Source organism: Myotis lucifugus, unplaced genomic scaffold (assembly GCF_000147115.1).
Source record: "Myotis lucifugus unplaced genomic scaffold, Myoluc2.0 scaffold_276, whole genome shotgun sequence".
NCBI classification, from domain to species: domain Eukaryota; kingdom Metazoa; phylum Chordata; class Mammalia; order Chiroptera; family Vespertilionidae; genus Myotis; species Myotis lucifugus.
In genome coordinates, this window is record NW_005871324.1 from 1,470,760 (window position 1) to 1,491,460 (window position 20,701).

The 20,701-nt window shown below is 59.6% G+C and overlaps 1 protein-coding gene across 1 annotated transcript in view; it reads right to left on the bottom strand.

Annotated features, from left to right (window-relative positions):
* GNB1L (G protein subunit beta 1 like) overlaps positions 1–17,375 on the bottom strand; it is a 31,925-nt gene extending 14,550 nt beyond the window's left edge. Inside the window, 6 exon segments of the mRNA XM_023763191.1 lie at positions 6,020–6,235; positions 8,933–9,031; positions 13,185–13,331; positions 13,333–13,348; positions 16,654–16,779; positions 17,246–17,375. Of these exon segments, the coding sequence (XP_023618959.1) occupies positions 6,020–6,235; positions 8,933–9,031; positions 13,185–13,331; positions 13,333–13,348; positions 16,654–16,779; positions 17,246–17,358 (717 nt within the window). The 5' untranslated portion in view covers positions 17,359–17,375.
* Positions 17,376–20,701: the final 3,326 nt, after the last annotated feature.

A 20,701-nucleotide genomic window follows, 5' to 3' on the forward strand; every position in this document is an offset into this window, starting at 1 on the left:
GGAAGCCGAGTCCTCCGCGGCCCGGAGGAGGGGCAGCGGAGGGGCAACGCGAACCCGGAGGAGCACCTACAACCGTGGGCACCGCTCAGAGGTCCCCACTGAAGGACTCCTGAGGACAGGCCCCTCCATTTCTAGAAAGGAGGGCCTGAGATGCAACAATGTGGGCAGCACTCATGGCTCAGCCTGGTAACGAGGGGATGCAATCTGGGTGGCAGGACATCTGGAGGAAGGGGGGAGGCGAAAGGATTAAAAAGGTAAAAGCTGTAAAAGGATGTATAATCAGAAGAAACTTGGCCTGAGCCATATTAACAGTTGGCAAAACTGGCCTTTAGGTAAAAATCCTTTCCAGAGATAATAGGGCAGCCGTGGGCAAACTACGGCCCGAGGGCCGGATCCGGCCCGTTTGAAATGAATAAAACTAAAAAAAAAAAAAAAAAGACCGTACCCTTTTATGTAATGATGTTTACTTTGAATTTACATTCGTTCACACAAACACTCCATCCATGCTTTTGTTCCGGCCCTCCGGTCCAGTTTAAGAACCCATTGGGGCCCTCGAGTCAAAAAGTTTGCCCACCCCTGTAATAGGGTGACTAAAGAGAAGGTTCAGCTCCGCCGGCGTGGCTCAGTGATTGAGGGTCAACCTATGAACCAGGAGGTCACGGTTCGATTCCCGGTCAGGGCACTTGCACGGGTTGCGGGCTTGATCCCCAGTAGGGGACGTGCAGGAGGCAGCCGATCAATGATTCTCTCTCATCCTTGATGTTTCTATCTCTCTCTCCTCCCTCCCTCTCTCTGAAATTAATAAAAACATTAAAAAAAAGAAAAGGTTCAATTCCCCATGAAGGTTAGCGTTCTGAACTTGAATGTCCGTAAGCCAGCTTTGAAATGCAGAAGGAGGACATGGGAAAGGTTAGCAAGATGTGCAGCAGCTGGAGGCTCCACCTGAGCCTTCCAGGCCCGCGGGTCACAGGCGCAGGGGATGCCGCGCTGACCCGGTGCGCACAGGTACAGCCGTGCATCTCGCAGGGAGAAGCACTTCCCTTCCCGGCACATGTGGAGCCCTCGTGAGACTGGACTGGCCTCCACATTTCAAAGAGCTGATATCATTCAGACCTTCTTCTCCGACCACAATGGAATTAAACTAGAAAATGAAAAATAAAAAATAAGTGGGGGAAAAAAATCAAACATTTGGAAACATAAAAACACTCTAATCAGCTCAGCAGTCAGAGAACAAATAAAAATCAGGTCCGCCCAGAGTGAGTGGTGATGAAGACGGCGACATCGTACAATGTGGGACGCAGACTTCAGCTGCTTTGAGAAAAGGCCGGGAACGAATGCGTCATGCACCCAGCTCAAGTCAGCCACAGCGAGAGCCCAGAGAGCACGGGAGGGAGGCAGGGGAAGAGCCGAGCAGAAATGCTGGAACAGAAAAAGAAAGATCAACAAAGACAATGCTGATCAGGAATGATAAAGGGACATTCCTGCAAATACAGCAGAAATGTACACGGTCCTTACCAATGCCTAAGAAAAAGTCAATACAAAAATACCTTGAGGATTTTTATGCCTATAGGAAAATAAAACTAACCCCAAAAATCAAAACACCTAAGTTAGTCCAAGAAGAAAATTAGACCTTCCCTACAGAGAACACGCCTGCCCCCGGAACAGGCAAGGACTGACCCACAGCCACTCCGAAACAGGCCCCTGTCGACGTGTCCAGAGATCAGTAGAGGAGGGGATGCCTGCCTCCCGGTTCTGGGCTCCTGACACCCGGATACAATCAGCAGTGTGAGGAGACAGAAGAGAGGGCACAGCTCAGTCTACTGACAGACGGCCCTGAACAACTCCAACCGAGCCCCCCAGAGGACATGCTAAGTAGCGGGTTATTTAGCACTGTGCAATTGTTGCAATGTTACCAGAAACCGAACAACAGAATTCACTAAGTCATCAGATTTGAGAAGAAAAGCCATGAGTCTGATGGCCCAACAAGGCCTCATGATCAGATCCCCTCACCACCAGGAGTGGAAGAGGACCTAACCCGATAATGAAAAGTTGCAACCCACGCAGCCAATGCGGCTCTCCCGTCCCACCAGCGGCTCGGCCAGGACGCCTTCGGTGGTTCCTGCTTCCACTCAGCATGTCCTGCACTCCGGCTCCACACACAGGCTGCCAAGATGGGCAGGCGCTGGAGCAGGGCCATGGAGGTGGGTGCCACTGCGCGGGTGAGAAGACAATTCCACGAGTGCGCCCGCATGCGGAGGCGTATCTGCCCGAGCCCCTCCTGAGTCGCCTGGACAGAGAGCTGGCAGCTGGTCAGGCATGAGAGGCTGACCGCCACTGTCCCCCACCCTTCTCTCCTGTGAACTTCGCCCCCGAGCCACCAGCGTTCTCACCCCCCCACGGCAGCATCGCTACCTGGCAGGGGCTGAGGTACCCAGTGCTGCCCAGGGCTCAGCTATGAGACTCCCCACCTGCCACCCTCGCAGCTCCTCCTGGAAATGCAGCAGCAGCAGCAGCAGCAGCAGCGAGGCCAGGGCTGGCGGCTCACAGCTCCCCGTGGCGTGAGAAGAGGCAATGAAGTTTCATGGGGACCTACACGGGGAGAGGCTGTCCCGTGCTGGGTGTGTTCTCAGCAAGAGGAGTACTGTCGGGTGTTCACGGTGAACATGGCCAGAGCCCCCTCCCACCGTGTTCCTGAGACGCGTACAACCGGCCGGGTGGTGCCACAGCTCTTTTCTCCAGTTATAAAGTCAGGAGGAACATGCTCCGTCAGGGTCCTGTGGGCGCCCCGAACCTGCCCCACATGCCCTGCTGCCAACACTTCGGAGGGAAGCCCCCGCAGGGCCGAGGAGAGGGAGGGCAGTGGCCACGCAGCAGGGACACCTGGCCAGCCTCAGGCACAGTGAGGGGGGCGTGCGGTTAGTCTGCTTCCCAGTCCTGGCTGGCTGGGGTGGGGGGGCCTCATTATTATTTAAAGGCCTAAAAATATTGCTGGCCGTAAATCAGCCCCTGCTTCAAGGCCGTGGGCCCTGCCCCAAGTGTGGGAAGAAGGAGCAGGTCTGTGCACCACCTGTGTCTGACGACAGAGGCCCGAGCTCCTGGTGGCGCCCTGGAAAGCCACCTTGGGAAGGCAGGTGAGCAGCCTGGCGTCACGGCGCGTCCTCAAGGCTGCAGCATCCTGATGCAGGTGACTGAGGACTCCTGGCCACTACCCCAGCCCTGGCCAAACCTGTCCTGGACCAGGCCCCTCCGGGGAGGATCCCTGGCCACCAGTGGCTCTCGCAGCGCATGACCTCAGGTGCCAGGAATGTGCACGCGGCGCGGCCGCCATCTGGTTCCCATTACCCACGCTCTGCTGCGGGAAACCTCATCTGCGTCTCCGCGCCCAGCGCCCGCCTGGGAGAGATTGATTTGGGCTCATTAGAGACTTCAGCAGCAGGCCGAAAGGTGAGGCACATCTGTGCCCACGTGGCAGGGCCGGGCACAGCGCCCCAAGGGCCCCGGGGCAAGGACGCCTGTGGATGACGAGGGCCTGGGGGCCCCCAGATGCTTCCTGCGCTGCCCAGCCCCAAAGTCTCCAGGGCCTCTGGGCCGAACCAACTTTGAAGGTGATGCCCAGCTGTCCTTGGGTGCGGTGGCGTGCTCAGCGGGAGGAGCCCTCTCCGGCTGAGCGAGGCCCCGGCCCAGGCACCGCCATCACGCCAACGACAGCCATCCTGCAGAGCCTGCTCACCGTCTGCTGGAACTTTCCAATTCATTAATAATGCCCTCTGCTTTAACTTTTCAATTCATCAGTACAGTAAAAGTTCATCTCTGGACTGCAACATGCCCCATAAATTTAAGTCTTAAGTTCCAGCAGCTGTTTCTCGAGGGAGCCAGGAGAGACCAGGCAGATCTGAGCCAGGAGGGCCCGTTCCCGGGACCCGGGAGCACTGCAGCCTGGGCAGGGTCCTCAGGGAAGCTGCCTGAGTGGTCAGCTCTTGGAGAAGTCAGGCTGATGAAGTTCAAGGCGCAGTGGGGTGGAGCACTGGATTCCATAGTGAGTGGGTCTCTACAGGCTTGAGGAGCCAGAGGGGAGGGTGTGAGGGAGAACCCTGCTGCCCATGGAGGTGGGGAGGGCTCAGTCCTCAGCAAGGCTGACTCAACTGCTGAGGACCCAGCGCGTGGAGATGGAGCACCGGAGTGGCTCCGCTTCCTTCTGAAGACGGCCGCCATCGTTATGACCTTCACTCCCACCCCCGGCAGGTCCACAAGGGCCCTTCTCCAGGATGAAGGCACTCGAAGCTCAGCCCCCACTGCCTGGCCTGGCCCCACTGGCAGGCCTGTCTGACCCCCTTCCTTCAGGGCCTTGTGGCTCTCTGGGATGACAGAAGGATGGAGGGATGGTTGGACATTGGGAAGGGTGATGCCAAGGAAGTGTGAACATGTGCCCTGTCCCCAAACATGACCTGTGACCCCTCCTTCTCCTGTCTTGCTGGGCTCCGGCCGCTGCTCCTTATGACTCACAGGGCTCGAGACAGACCATCAGACCCCACCTGCAGAGTCACGGGGCAGCCTCACACCTGGGCAGTTGGCATGGTCCTACCCCTGCTGCCACCCACCACCTGCTCTGGTTCTAACCTTGGTTCCCCAGCAGGACTATTCTTTCTGGGATGCCAGTGGCCCCTTCAGCTGTAGCATGGGAGGCACCTCCCAGTCTCTCTACCCAACCTCAGTGTCTATCCTCAGACTTTTGCATCACTGCTCTCTTGGACACCCCCGCCTGTCCTGGCTGTCCTCGCTGTCCTCTTGGGGTGACCTGGTGACAATGTCACACCCCCAGGTTACAGCCAGTGCGTGGTGATGCCTGCTGGGTGTCACAGTGTGTTCTGATTTTCACCTGGGGCCCATCCCTCCCCCACCCCACCCATGTGTCTGAGGGGCCCAAGGGTGCCTCTTCCCCTTGCTGTGGGGTCCAGTCTGGGCAACTATAAGGCAGGCTTGGTAGGCTGCTGGGCAAGGCTCCCCACCTGGAGAGGGGCCCCGAAAGACACCTCTTCTCTGCCCTCCCATCTCTGGTGGGAAACTGGACCACAGCCTTGCCGAGACAGCCCAGGACCTGCCCTGCAGCAGCCAGTGATGAAAGCCCAGTGAGGTCAGGAGCTGGGCTGCTGCTGCTACTGGCACCACCTGGAGTCCTGCTCCCCCCAGACCTGGGTTCAGACTCCCTGGCTAATGGGGGCTCCTCGCCCACCCCCAGAAGCCAATGTGCACCTAGGTGACCCTCTGGGGGCCAGGAGGTATAGGACACACCCAGCAGCATCTCCTCCCCCATGGCCTGTAGCTCCTGGGACCTGCACCAGAGTGAGGCCTGGGTAGGAGGACTCCCACCCCCAAACTCCATCCCTCCCATCCCAAACAGGGCTGAGCAAGTAGACTAGGCCAACCCATGCGGAGCACCAGGCACAGCCCAGACGGGGCCCCCAGGTACTCTGTGAGGCCGGCTGGATGGAAAAGTCCACTGGGACGTTGTGAGGGTCACTGGGACGTTAGGGGGAGGCTTTCAGCAACGCCCCACTCCACCCTGAGGCCTCACACCCCCTCCCCGCTGCCCGTGAGGAACGGCCTCCCTGGGGCCGGCTTGCAGACCGCCACCCGGGCGTGACTCCGTGGATTTCTCCACATTGGGCTATTTTTGTTTTTTGATTAATCAGTTCCTTGCTGACCAAATTCCTCTGAGTTTTTGCAAATGGGCTGGCGCACTTACTCCTGGACTCTACATGCCTTTTCTCTAGATGGACAAGACGTGACTGCTATTAACCCAGGGTCTGAGAGAAACCCAAACCATGTGAACGGTTCACAAACGCCCACGCCCCCTTCTTCCTGCGCGGGCCCCACAGACAGGCCCGCCTGCACCCCGCCTCGGAGTGATTAATTAGCCAGCGATCTGCAACAACTCCTCTTCATGCCTAAATATTGTTTCAGCCTATCAGACTGTTAGTGCAGAGCAGGATAAATGACACCTCGGGTCTGGCGCACTGACCTGCAGGGCCTGCTGCTCATCCAGGCTCCAGACAGCCAGCGCCTTCTCCGCGGAGCCCGAGACGCCCCTGGCCTTCTGGGAGTCAAAGTCAAGGCCCATGACGGGCTCTGTGTGGCAGGCGATTCGGCTGCACACCTTCCGCTCCGAGACATCCCACAGGGCCACCGATCCATCCTCATAGCCAGCCAGGAGGCACGGGCGGGGGCTGGAGTCAGTCTGCGGGGAACAGGACAGCAGTCAGCTCCTGAGGGGTCCTGGTGCGTCTTTGGGGACAAGGGACTCTAGAAATGGGCCGTCTCTCCTGCTGGCCTGGGGGTGGCCCAGCCAGGAGCTGTTTCCCGTGGTCTTCACACGGCAGTGACAGTGTCGAGGTTCCACACATCCTGATGGCTGATACCACTGGTACAGGACTTGCGCGGGCTGGTGTTGGGGAACCCCAGGGACCGGGACAGGAGGGCACAGAGCTTAGCACGCCCCCATCTAACACTGCCGTGCCGCTGTTTGCCAGCCGGGTCCTGCTAGGATCACAGGGTCCTTTCCGCAGGCCTGAGACTCCCAACAACCCCTGGGCGGAGCCAGTCACCTGTCTACAACCACCAACCAAAGAAAATTGTGAGCTCTTTGTCAATGAAAAATGAACTTTCTGTGCTTTGTCAACGTCGCTGCGGAAGCCCCCCCAATCCCGAGGCTGGGTGAGCCGCGGCGGCGCTGAGCTATTGTGATAAATGAGGGCACAGGTCAGAGGGCCCGCGCCCTGGGCAGACGCCTCGTTTATCTCGCCTCTGCATCGGCTCCAGAGAGCACTGCAGAACTCCAAGTCACCCTGGCACCGCGAGTGGCACACCAGGCACTACCAACAGGAAACGCCTCCAGGACAGGTGCCCAGGTGGCTTCCGGGACAGAGGACACTCTGGCCGATGCCTTGTCTCTTCACTTGTCTCAGCAGCCCCCACCGAATGGCCTGGGCTTGGCCCCACTTGAGTGTGAGAAATCAGAGCACATCCCCTCCAGCTCTGACCCGGCCTGGCCTTCAGCCCTGATGGTCAACGGTGAGAAACAGGGGCTGGTCAGCGAGGCTGCCTCCTGGGTCACCTGTACCTCTGGGTTCTGAGCACCTCAACTAGTTCAGGGGCTACAGGCCACTGACAGGGCAGCCAGAGCAGGCAGACTGGCCTGCAGGGGCTCACCCAGCAGTTGCCAAGGGGGCCAAATGCTGAGTTCCAGCCTCTACTCCCCACCTGCCCTGCAGGCCTCTCCAGCTTCTTTCCCAGCATGCAGGGCTCCTGTGGGCCCCCCAGTGACAGACTGCCGGCAGGACACACCCACAGTGCCAAGCTGACCTCCCTGGGCTGAGGACCTGAAGTTACTGTGAGGCTTTGCTCCGTGACCCCTGGCCCGGAGGGACCCCAGCAGGCAGGCCCTGTCCACGACACCTCGAGGTCCTGCGGGGAGCCCCCAGCTCGGGTGGGGCCCATTGCTCTGAAGGCTGGTGTGAATAACTCTGCATGAGGCTTGATTCCGATTCTGACATTTTACGTGATAATCACCATAGCAACTCAGGTCAGCCTCCTTGAGGAACAAATCGAGACTACATCTGAAAACTTCAGAGAAAAATGCCACTTCAGGCCATGCTGCCACACTCAGACAATAAACTGGAGCCTGGGCCTTCAGGTTTGGAGAGAAAAAGGGACGTTTAAGATGAACATAGAGTTTTCTTTTGTGTTGGATCCATATCAACTAACAAAAATGTGATTTGTCCTTCTGTCAACTATATTAATTACCTTAACAAGTTTGTACATCCCATTTCTACACATTTTTCTGCTGGAATTTTTACACGATTACGCAATGACAGCATTTCCAGGGAGTGGAGTGTGAGCGGATGTAGCCCCTGACGCCCTGCCCGGGGCCTGTGAGCGCCACATCACGCCCCGCAGCATCATGGCCTCGGGGGTATTTCCCACCAAGCGTCTGCCACGAACCTGCTGGCGCCAGGAGCTTTGTCACCCAGACGAGCGAGCCTTGGAGCCTCACCTCCTCACCCGGGATCCGGAATTCCAACTGGAAAGTCATCGGTTAAGAAACTACAGGAGGAAACCAACTGCTAGAAAGGCCAGGGAATCTTTCTGGTCCTGAGAGGGGCAAACGGCTTGGGGCAAGGTCTCTGGGGATGCTTGTCCCGTGAATCCTATTGGACACGCAATCATCTCCACGCTGCCTGAGCCCATCGGTAGAACCCTCCGGAAGAGTCCAAACAGGCATTGAGGCACACGGGTGGCCCTCAGAAGGTGCCGGTGAACTGAAAACAGCTGAGAAAATGGCCTGAGCAGTACTCCTGAGATGGACACTGCTCAGTGACCTGCTTCCCACAGTCTCTGCAACGACCAAGATGCTACCCGGGATTCCTTCTAAGTGAACACACCAACCATTTGCTTTGCTGGGCCAAACACGAGTGACCCAAGGCATGGGTATGCCTACTGGGAGCCAGTGTTGACCTCTGACCTTTGGGGGACTGTGCCTCAAGGAAAGCCAGGGCCTCTGGTGAAGGTGGGCAGGCCCCGGGGAGGGGAGGGGAGGGTGGGGAGAGAGAAAAGGAGACCCACCCTGGGAGGGGGCCAGCTCAGCTGACCCAGCTGTCCCCCCTCACTACACTGGCAGGGGGTGCCCCCTACCCACAGCCCAGCCTGCAGAGGAGAGCAGAAGCCCTGTGGCAGTTTGCAGGGGCATCCCTCGAAGCAGCAGGAGGGCGGCAGGGGCTGTCGGGGACGGAGGCTGTGGTGGAAGCAGCGTGCACAGGTTCTCCCGAGGGGCTAATTGCCCTGTTGGTTTGACGACCAACCGAATCCTGAATGGGGCATGATTCACGGCCCGGCGGGCGTGGCTGACAGGGCGTGGCTGGCGTGCACTGGGCCTTACCTGCCACAGCTCCAGGCACATGGGCATGCCTGGCTTGGCATCTGCCTCTGGCTTCAGGGTGCACACTGACGTCTTGGATGGCATCTCCAGAATCTGAATCTGACAGTAAGAAAACAAGTTGATTTGGGCCGGCGCCAAGTCGAGTCTGTTCTATACAAACAAGAGACTTTTAAGGCGATTAGCTAAGGCTGCTGCGAGTTTCTGTCTGCTCCCAGTAGGAACCTGGGAGCCCAGCCTAATTAGGCCGCACAGGCTCGTGGGCTTGAGTGCTACGTACGAGCCTTGTGAAACAACGTGCGTGGCATCATTCCTGAGCGACCGTGGGCACGTCCCTCGAGTAGCATTCTACCCAGGGCAGCCTCCGGCCTCTCCCCAGTTCTACCTCCTTGCCGAGCAGGAGGCCTGGCTCACCCAGCACTGCTCGGGGCGGCCACTCTCCTGGCCTCTGCCTGCTTCCCTTTCCTGCTGTGGGTTTTATGGGAATGACTCTGCACTCTCAGCATATCTGATGGTACAGACTTGCGCAGGGACCACTTGGGGACCCGCCACCCAGCCTAGGAAATAACCATGATGTGCACCAGGGGAAGCTCTGTGTAGAGCCTGGCTCAGTGCCCGTACCTCGACCCTGGGTGTCGTGGCTGCATTTTGTGTCACCTAGGCTGGCAGATGTGCCTCGCTGCCCCGCACAGACAGCTCAGACTCGGGCTTGTCCACTGAGTTGGGCCAGGCTCTGTCCCGCATTGTCGGCAGGGGACAGCCAAAGCCAAAGGAGCAGGCTCAGGAGCTGGAGCCCCATAGACCGGAACTGGGCTCCCAGACATCTGCACCCCTCATGCCTCAGCTCCCTCATCTGCCAAGCAGGGATTAGGGTGCCACTCCTGCAGGGCCACTGCTCCATGTTTGGGGGGTTCAGCCAGCCCTTAGCTCCCCATGCCCTGGTGAGAGCAGCTCCACCAACACCACAGCAACAATGGGCAGCCACTGTGGAGCCGCACGTCACGCCCCGCCCACACGGAGGCAGGCTCTGGTTTGCAGACAGGAGTGTGAGTTCAGAGGAGTCGAGGACGCTGAGGGGACAGCTGGCCCAGAACACAGAACCGCTAGCGGGGAGAACCAGGGTGAACTCGAGTTGTGCAAGCATGGCTGAGCTCTCGCTAACACGCACAGGAGAAGGGCCCAGGCCCCAGAGTTAAGTCCCGAGTCCGAGTTCCAGTTCTGCCACGTGTGTGCTGGTGCCATGCCCGAGGGTGTCGTGGCCTGGTCCTCTCAGCTTCGAGGCCCTGCAATGCGCCCCACGCCTGCCTCTACGCTCGGGCGGCACGTCCACAAGCTGGGGCTGTGGGTGTGCTCTGGGCAGGGCTCTCAACGGAAGCCTGCAAAGCGTCCTCACCCAGCACTGGTAGGAAGGGTGAGTGCTGGGGCCCCTGCCGGGTGTGAACACGCACACACACACACGCACACACACACTCACACACACACACACACACACACGCACACACACACGCACACACACACTCACACACGCACACACACAGGCTCTGCACCAGGTGGATCGGCCCTCACTGCCCACGAAGGAGACAGAAAAGAACAGAAGTGACATGAACTGTGTTACGGTCATGAAATAAAGGGTGGCCAGAAAGAGGACCCTGGAGCAGCCAAGAGGCCCAAGGAGGAGCTCTAGCAAAATGAAAAGAAATATAAGAAAGACGATGAGTGATAACCAAGACCCAGTGTGTGAGCCCGAAGTAAAAAGAAAACCGCGGAGAAAGGAGAGAGGGCTCTTGCAGCCCTTCTGTCTCTGTAGTGAGTGATACCAACTCAGGGACAGGCTCATCCCCAGCAACAGAGCACCCGGCCAGGATGGCTCACCCAGGGCGGTGAGAGATGCTCTGCTCCGTCCCCACGCCTTGCGCACCCAACACCGCACAGTGCAAAGCCGCAGGCTGTGGCCGAATGGCACGGCCCCCTTGGCTGCTTCAGCGTCCCGGTGAGCCGGCCCACACTGCGCGGTGAGGCGTGGCCTGGAGAGACACTGACCACGCTGCTGGGGGCAGGGAACGTGATTTCCTACTCTGTGCACTGTTCTATTTCCTGAATTATTCAGATTTCTTAAAATGAGATTTGTTCCTCTTGTCACTATATCGGGAGGACAGGCTGGTTTCAAGATGCTGAGTGGCTGGAGGGGGAGGAGCAGCCACAGGGGGAGGAATGTTGGAGGGAGCAGATGTCGCTGGACATGGTCTGCACAGGTCCACACCTTGCATGGCCGGGCACACAGGCCCACGGTCAGTGAGGGATGGCCCATCCTGGTCTTTGGGCTCAGGAAGACCCACATGGGCTTGGGAGTCACCCAGGAAGTCTGCTCTGGTCAGGAGGGGAGGGGCTCAGGGGGAAACGTGGCAGCCCCGAGGCCTGAGCTGGGCGCCGTGGGAGGGAGCGCGGGGAAGGGAGAGCAAGGAGCCGTGGCCCAAGGACCAGGGCAGCCCCGTGGCCTGTGCCCAGAGCCTCCTGCAGACACTGGAGTGCTTTCCATCTGGCACTCAACGCACCTTTTATTTCCAGAAGGAAAAATGTTGGTTTGAGCAAGTGTGGCCACCCAGACGGCCAAGTGGGGCAGGGGCACGTCCTCCCCCGGCATCGTCTGGGCACAGGCCAGCGATGCTTTTCCAGGGCCTCGTCCAGGCAGATTCCAGGTGGGAACATGGAAAATAACTATTTTCCCAGGATGTGCCAGGTCCCTGGACTGGCTGCTCCTGAAAAACACAGATGCTGCCAGAGCTGGGAGCCAGGAGGTGGGTTCAAACAGCCTCAAGCAGAAGGCACGAGTGGTCTTACGGACCAGGCCCGGGAGAGGAGGGTGAGGGGTGGAGGGTGAGGGCAGGAGGAGGGACGACAGCAGCCAGAAGTCCCGGGGTGGCCGAGGTGGAAGCCAGCACACAGCACCCTGGCCCCGGCGGGAGCTGGCTCGGCCCTGGGCCGTCTCTGCGTGCAGGGGGAAGGCTGGCTGCCCGGCTCCTGCCCTCCCGAAGGAAACACACCTCTCTCTTTTCACATTAATAAAACTTTTAACAGGTTTTTGGCAAATTGGCAAGAAAAGTGTATGTAGCTCTAATTGGTGATTTAAATGCCATCATGAACAAATAAATGCCTGTTCCTATCTCATTATTTATGAACTGAACCTGCTTGAAGACAAACGGCTCTTCTTGGGCGGGGGCCAAGCCTCCCGTGTGCACAGGCCTCAGGTCCCGGCCCAGCGCTGCCAGCCGAGCAGACTCCCTGGGAGAACACGGGAGTGGGCGGCAGGCAGAGGCTCCCACTCCCTCCCCGCCACCCCCTCCACCCCAGGCGGGACCCCACCTCTCCTCCATCCAATCACCACTCGTGGTTTCTTCCCCATTTCCCTTCAGCTCCCTCACAGCCACACCCTCCTCCTCTCCCAGGCTTCCCGATCTGCCCCACGTGCTGGGCGCTGCTTCCCGTGGGGGATTCTGCCTCTTCTGTCCCCGGGCTGTGGACACCACTGTGCAGCCCGAGCAGTCCTTGCCACCACCAACCACTGCTGGCCGCTCTGGCATGAGCGCCATCTGACAGTGACCTCTGAGCTCTGTCACACCCACCCCACCCTCCAGCCCCATCCTCTGACGCTCCCCTAATCATCTGTGTCCCTCCACACTGCAATCACCACCCAGTGCCAGCCCTTACCCCCAGACCCAACCCTACCTGAGGCCTCTCACGCCAAGGCCTGGTTCTGCTCCCCAAAGGCTGCCCCTCCCCTGCTGCCCTGGCTCCCAGGCCCATTGCAACTTCACCAGGGCCTTGGTCTGCCTTCCACCACCTGCTGCTGGTCTGCTGGGGACTTCCCTGCACACATGCCTGCTCCTAGGTCCGCTGAGGACCTGTCTGGGTGTCTCCCCAGAACTCCTGATGGCCTCAGGCCTTGCCACTCGTCCATCTGCAGCGTGCTGGGTGCCTGGTCCTCCCAGAGACACCGGTCACCCCTGTGGGCCTCCTTCCTGACTTTCACCACCAGGAACATCTCACAGGTGACCAGACGAAGGCCCATCCCAAGGCCCCTGGAGCTGCACTCAGCAGACAGACCCAGACCTCCCACAGCTCCCCGGGTCCTGCGGAGAGCAGTGTTCCTGCAACCCAATGCTAAGGATGCTCATGCCCATGCCCATGCCCGTGCCCATGTAGGGAAACTGAGTCTCCAGTGACTCGTGGACAAGGGGCTGGGCAGGCTGGTGCTCACCTCGTCGCTGCCTCCCCCAGGCACAGCCAGCATCCAGCGCTGCTGGCCCCGGGCCAGGATGGAGCCCCTGCAGAAGCCCACGCTCTCCAGGCCCACGGAGTCCACGACGGCGTTTCTGCCCTCCGCCAGGTCCCACAGGCACAGCTTTCAGGTCTCGGCCCTGACTGCCAAAACCAAGGAGAGACAGGCCGTGAGCCTCCCAGGTGAGCGGTCTGCACGTCCCACCTGGACAAATGCCGGCGTGCTGTGGCCAACCGGAGGCTGAAGGAAGGCAGCGGCCTTGCCAGAGGGGACCTCGGCTACCGCCAGATCATCGGCTGGGGAGCCCTGGTGTCCACAGGAGTCTGTGTCCAGACTGATATTCAAACGCCTGGGCATCTGGAGGACTAAGAATCACGCGGCACTCTGAAGGATGGGCTGACACTGAGGGAGACAGACGTGGCAGTGTCCTTAACACAAGGACGAGCCAGCGCCTAATGCAAGACAGACATGCTCACACACGGAGGGCATCTGACTCACGGTCAAGATGGCAGCCATGCCGTAAGCGAGGACCGGCCTGCTTTTAAGTAGCTTTTTATTCTGAATTTGTTTCGAACTCACAGATCAGTTGTGAGAACAGCAGGAAGACCTTCCACACCTCCTTCACCCGCCGCCTAATTGCTAACGCTGCACACATTCTGTCCTGGCCTGACGCCCGTCACCCCAGATAATCCTCACACAGGGACAGCCACACCCCGAGCTCCTTGGCCCAGGTGGCAGTGGGGGTGGGGCACGCACGGCACTGGGACGAGTGCAGCCTGTGCTCCCAAGCAGCCCAATGTGCTCGAACGTTCCATCTGTGGGTGCGGGATCCCCAGGAGGCCTGGCCGAGAGCCTTCGTCCATTTTACCTGCAGCAGGCCCTGGTGGACAACTCACACCTCCATCCACAGTAGGACAGAAGTCACCTGGCTGCACACATCCAGGCACCACCACCGGAGAAGCCGCCCAGTGCACTGCAGCCACACGCGCCTTGGGGGATCCCACAGACAGAGCTGAGTGTAAAAGGCCAGATGCACAGGAAGCTGCTCTGGGTGACTCCACTTTTTAAAGTTAAGAACAACAACAAAAACAGACAAAATGGCCCTAACCGGTTTGGCTCAGTGGATAGAGTGCTGGCCTGCGGACTGAAGGGTCCCGGGTTCGATTCCGGTCAAGGGCATGTACCTTGGTTGCGGGCACACCCCCAGGAGGGGGCGTGCAGGAGGCAGCTGATCGATGTTACTCTCTCATCGATGTTTCTAACTCTCTATCCCTCTCCCTTCCTCTCTGTAAAAAAAAAAAAAAAAAAAAATCAATAAAATATATTTAAAAAAAAAAACACAGACAAAATGAGTCTTCGCCTTTTGGAGATGCATGTCCCGGTGGTAAACGCAAGTGAGGCATGAGGGCTGCCGCCCGGGGACAGGCAGGGAGCCGGGCTGCAGAGCTCCGCGTCCTGCTGGGGCGCTTACACAGGTGTCCACTCTGTGATAGCACAACAGTCTGCAAACTCGCTCTCTGCACTCTTCTGTGAGTACGCTACAGCTCACAATGAAAGAGGCAGGAAACATACCCGCACAGGTGTGTCCTCGAGCCTGTAGATGGGGCTGGGGGTGTCTGTGGAACTGCCCCTGGGCTCCCCGGAGCCCCTTGCACAGCCTGGCGAGGACCGGGGCCTCTGGCTCCTCACTTTCTGTCCTCCAGACTCTCCTCGACATGAAAGCTCACTTTCCTCCCTCAAGAGCCACTTTGGAGAGACTTGACTTCCAAACACAGCTGGGTGCACAGCCTGTAGTGCAACATAAACGCACCTGCGCATTCCGAGCACCTGCACGGTCTGCGCTGTAGACCTCCTCCCCCGCAGGCCCCTGCCTGGAGGGGGGCTGCCGCAGGGCCATCACGACTGGAAGAAGAGGTGCCATCCTTACAGGTTACACCAGCAGCTGTCCACCCCGCACCGCGTTGGCCCAGATCTCCGTGGCCTGAAGCCTCAGAGCAAGGCGTCAGGTGCCCGAGCACTCACGCCAGGGGTTCCGGAAGACAGCCCAAGGTGCCTGGGCCCTAGAGAGCAGGAGGCCCAGAGGGCCTACACCTCGGCTGGAAATTCTGCAGGAACATTTGTAAATGGCAGCTCCTGGTACACGTGACTTAGTGGGGTATTCAGACATGACACCTACTCTATTGTCAGGGAAAGACGGAGACTATGAGAACCTGTGTACCAAGTGCGGGCGGTGGCATCTGGGCCAGCCTGGCCAGGGAGACAAGGCACACACGTCCAGGGCCACAGCCTCCAGGACACCTCTGGGTCACCTTCAGCGTGGTGGGAGCCACAGGAGTCTGGCATAACCGTGCTTTGCAGACCAGTGGAGGCCAGCAGGCCTCATCCTCTGGGGACCAGCTCCACAGTGCACAGACAGATGTCCAGGCTGAAGCCCAGAGCAGGAGAACAGACCAGTCCTGGAGCGTAGGGGCAGAGCATCCAGGAGGCTGGCACTTTGATTTGGTAAATTCCTGGGCCGGGGCAGCAACACCTGAGCAGGGGCAGACGTCAGTGCGGCCTGAGACAGTGGCCAGCTCTGGCAGCCAAGTAGGTACCCGGCTCCCTGCACATCTCCTGGTCTGTGCCCTGCCCCTCCCGCTCCCCATGGGAAGAAGGGAAGCCCCTTCCAACTTGATTTCTCACCCATCTGCCCCTTCCTGTTGCCTCCTGGCCCATCCCTCACCTGCAGTCCCCAGTCTGTCACCTCCACATGGCCACGGTGGCAGTGCCAGAACAGAACCACTCCCCACTCCGCTGCTCAGCCTCCAGCCCCTCATGGCCCCTGTGACACTCCCAGCTGGGCCCACCACAGCCTCGGCAAACCCACTCTCCTCCACTGGGAGCGCCAGGCTGCCCTCACTCCTGCCACTTCCTGCTGAGCCCTCGCTAGCCAGCCCTGAGTGCCCGGACATGGGCACGCGTGTGGTGCTCCCAGTGCCCCTGGAGGCGGCCACACCGGGTTGTGGAGCGTCTCTCTGACCAGCCTGGTGAGCTTAGGCTCAGGCTCTGAGGGCTGCCCTGGCGACCCGTCTTCGCCACCTTGCAGGAAGGTGGCTGCATGGCCAGGGATACGGCCACCCAGGGCCTACAGGAGTAAAGCGAAGCTCCTCCAATGAGGGGCCTGGAGTTCAGCCTCGGGACCCCAGCTCCCACCACTGGGGAGCTGCAGCAGGCCCGGCAGGCTCTGCTCAGCCACTGGCGCTGGGACTATGGACAGAGCCGTCCTATATGGTCATGAGGCCCTTCTTAGTGAGCACCAGCCGGGACAGTACCCAGCACACCCCAGACGCACTGCCTCAGGATGGGCTGAGAGCAGGGGTCACCCCCTATTCTGCTGTTGGGGTGGGGCAGCTGAGTGGCTAGGGGAGGCTGCACCCCTGGCTCCTTCGGGACTGCCACTGAGACATACCTGAGGAGCTGCTGTCCCTGGGGCAGTGTCTGCAGCCAGATCACACACTGACCCCCGTGCCCGTCCAGGGTGGCGATCGCCCTCCGTGTCTGCAGGCTCCAGATGTGCACCAGCCCACTCAGGGACCTGTTCAGACGAGTGCAGGGCAGGGTCGGGAGGAGGTGGCGGAGGAGGTGGCCATGCCCAGCACGCTCCCCAGGGCCCGTCTGGTGGGCCAGGGTTCCAGCTGCCTGAGCCTTCAGTTTAGGTGACCGCTCTGAACAGGAACTAAGGGTAAAAGGGGCACATGCTCTTCTTCCAAGGGGGCCTCGAGGACCCCTCAGGCAGAGCCTGCCTCTCAGCAGAGGGAGGGAGGGCTGCCGTTGACAGTGCAAACTGGATGGCACCTGTAACAGGATGGGCGTGTGTCCCTGCCTCCCCCAAGGGGGTGAGGCCCAAGGGGACAGTATGTCGAGTGGCTCTAAAAGTGGGCCCGGGTGACAGGCAGCCTGAGCGGCTCAGCAGGACCCCCAAGCAAGCGCCAGGCTCATTGCTGGCCCCGCAAACTTCACTCTGGGCTCGCCCCCGGGGGCGGCCAGCAGCAGCTACTCACCCTGAGAGGAGAAGCTGGTGCCCCTGCTCCTGGGCTCCTCCCCAGAAATGCAGCGCATGCACCGCCGACTGGGTGCCCCGGAGGACAAACTGGGGGTCTGGTGGGGCCGCCATGCTGGGCGGGGCTGCAGCCACCTGGGGACCGAGGGAGGGCAAGTGAGTGACCCACCTGTCCCCCTTCAGAAAGGCAGTGGGAGGCCTCCCTGGATGCTGCCCATCCGTCTTCCATCTGCTATGGCCTCTGCACCCAAGTGGAACCACCCTAGATCCAACACGGGCACAGCAGTGGCCACAGCCTCCTTCAGCCACACTTGCCCGGCACAGGGCCCTCCGCTGGTCTCCAGGAACTCCAGTCCACACCAGCTACACCTTCTGGCTGCCTGGCCCCCACTGGCCACTGTAGCGCCGTCCCACTCGGGCCAGGCAGGTCCTCCTCGCCCAGGCTGCGGAGGGGCCGCCCGGACTCCAGGCCTGGCTGAGTCCTGCTTCTGACCAGGCCTCACTCCAGTTTCTCCCTCAGGGAGCCCCCCCCCAACCGGCCCTCCCAGAGAATTCAGCAAGTGCGAGGGCCCTGGGTGCCAAACGGTGAGCGGGACCAGAAGGTGGGGAGGAACCACGTCCTCTGCGTCTGCGCTGCAAATGCTGCCGCTGGGTCCCGGGCCTGAACACCCACAGCTGCTCATTGCCGCTGCCATCCTTCAAGCAGGCAGCACCCTTTACTGCCGGGGAGGGAACGGCTTCATGAGGGGCCCTGGGAGCCTGAGGCCCAGGCCTGCCCGCAGCCAGAAGGCGCAGAGGGGCCAGCGGAGCAGCGTGCGGGCGGGCGGTGTGTGAACCACCTTGCCCCTACCCAGGAGGCTGCTATCACAGATGAGAGGCCCTTCCTCATGTCACTGGTCCTGAGTTTAAGGCCTGTGGGGCCCACTCACCCCAAAGGAGAATCCACCCAGTGTCCCCACTGAGCCTCCCCCAGTCACTCAATCCTGCAGAGTCCCTGGGAGCCTGTGTCCTCTCATGCCACCTCAGTCCCACAGGCAGCAAGGGACTCAACAGTGCAGGGGTGGCCACTCTCAATAGGTGTGGGGGGGGCGGGGGGGCCAAGGGGGCAGAACCAGAAGTGACGTGCTCCAACCGTCAGGGGACACATCTGTCTGCCCGCAGGCCCGGCTGGGCTGAGGATGCGAGGCTCTGGGACAGTTCCCAACCCACCCACCTCCAGCCTGCACACAGGGCAGGAAGCGGCCACGTGCCCAACCACTATGGCAGCCACGGTCACCCGAGGAACCGGACTAGAAGGCTTCCTCCGGGAAGAAGCCTTGGCCAGGAGGTTGATGCCAGGGCTTGGAGGGGTTCCAGGCCTAGGACAGAGGCCGAGGAGGGGCTGCAGGCTGGGCACATGCACGGGCAGCAGAGGCAGGAGAGGTGTGGGCGCTGGTCCAGGCCACTTCAGCCGTGCCCTCAACCACCAAGCCCTGCACCTCCTCTCCTTAAAAGCATCCCAGGCCCTTTCCTTCTGGTCTAGCTTCAGAAGAGAGCAGGAGCAGTGTGACTGGAAAACACCTAAGAAATGCCACTGTTGAAGCAGCTGGGGACCCCAGGGGACTCTAGGTCACCCGAGAGCAGAGGGTGAGCAGCAGCCAGAGCCTGGAGACCACAGGGCCTGTGCAGGAGAGTGGGGAGCACCAGGACACAGAGACCGGTGGTAGGCCACTGCCGGCGCCCAGGCCCCCTGAGGTCTGGCTACCATGAAGCAAGTGCAAGTAGGGTTGGGTCCTAGACCCTAAAAGACCAGAGCGATGCTACAGAGCCAGGCCCAGGAAGGGGTGGCCCCAGCCTCTGGCCCCAGGGCAGATAGCCACCCTGACTGGCCACTCTACCACTAGATCACGGGGTTTCAAAGAGAAGGCGGGGTTCCCTGGGAACATGCTTTACAAATGGCCAAGTGTGTATCTGTTTCTCTCCCTCTAAATTTCCCCCCCCTTTGACTAAAGGCCAATGGACTCTTCTCAAACACAAGAACAGCCTCCAGCCGGGAGCAAAGGGACCCAATCCCATAACCTCATCTGCTCACAACCCGCGGCCTCTGCTCTGGATGGGACAGGTAAACCACCTAAGATGCTGCCAGGCCAGGGCTGCAAACCCTGCAGGGCTATCCTGGGCAGGCTGACTGGGTGGACAGGTTCCGAGGAACAGCTGTTGGGCCCTCAGAAAGCACTGCTTGTCTGGGCTGTGCCTACCCCATAAGAACAGCTGGTCAGCAGCCGGCACAGGGTTGCTGGGCCCCAGGTTTGGAGAAACCCAAGAATGCAGAGCCTGCTCAAGCACCTCAACCCAGCAGAAAAGCCCCAATTCAGGATGGGGAGGCACCCCACCACTTAGTCCAAGCCACAGAGTCCAACAGGCCACCTTTGCAGGCTCCCACTGTGCAGTCCTGACATGTACACTCCCACCTGGTTCATGCTCACATATACACGCACAGGTGCTCACACACACACACCTACACATATGCATGCACATGCTCATGGACACACACAGGCATGTGCTTACATGCATGCACACACACATACACATGCTGTGCCAGCTGAAGCCCAGCCCACACTTGCCACCTGCCTGGGGCCAGAAAGGAGTTTCCAGAACCTCACCAGCACAAGGCTCGCTCTGAGGTGATGAAATCAAGTTCTCCTCTATTGTTTCCCCAGCAGTTCAGGGAACAAACCCGTCACGTTGTTACAACAACCAAACGCTCAGGCCAAAATGATGCATCGGCAATTAAGGGCTCCATCATTTCAAGCAATTAAAATAAATGCTTTATTTGAAAACTAATTAATTCTAGCTACATATTTTTCCCATGACAATATCCTATGATTACTTGATTTATGACATCTAATTATTCTTTATTAATCTAATTGAGAATAATCGCATTATCCTATCTCCCCTGGCACCAGCGGCCCCGAGCGGAGGCCGCAGCCCTTGCGCAAGGCTGATGTGCGATATGGCCACCGCCGCTGCCTCCGTTCCCTGTTCTATCAGTTGTCTCTCCCTCCCGGAGGGCAAAGGAACATGAAACTTAATCCACCGAGCACAACGTCGGATTCTGCCTGCTCTTCAAGATGTCAAAGCGAGACACACATTCTTTTAAAAATTAAAAAGAAAGACAATCTGACACAATTTGCACAACTCTGACAGCCTTTCCAACTGATGCTACAAATGCCCCCCAAAGCCCTGCAGGCCCTCAGCCCACAGACGAACAATGACAGCGTCCCCTTGTGTCCCCACAGTGGCAACAGCCTGGCAGGCTTATCTCCAGGAGAGGGGAAGGGAGCCTGTCCCCAGGCGTGGGGAGCAGTGGGTGGCTGAGCCGAACCCAGCACTCACCCTCCCACTGAGGTCACCTGCCTTGGGCAGGCCCAGCAGCCACAGGGGTTCACGGACGCCCCTCATGGTGGAGGCAGGAGCA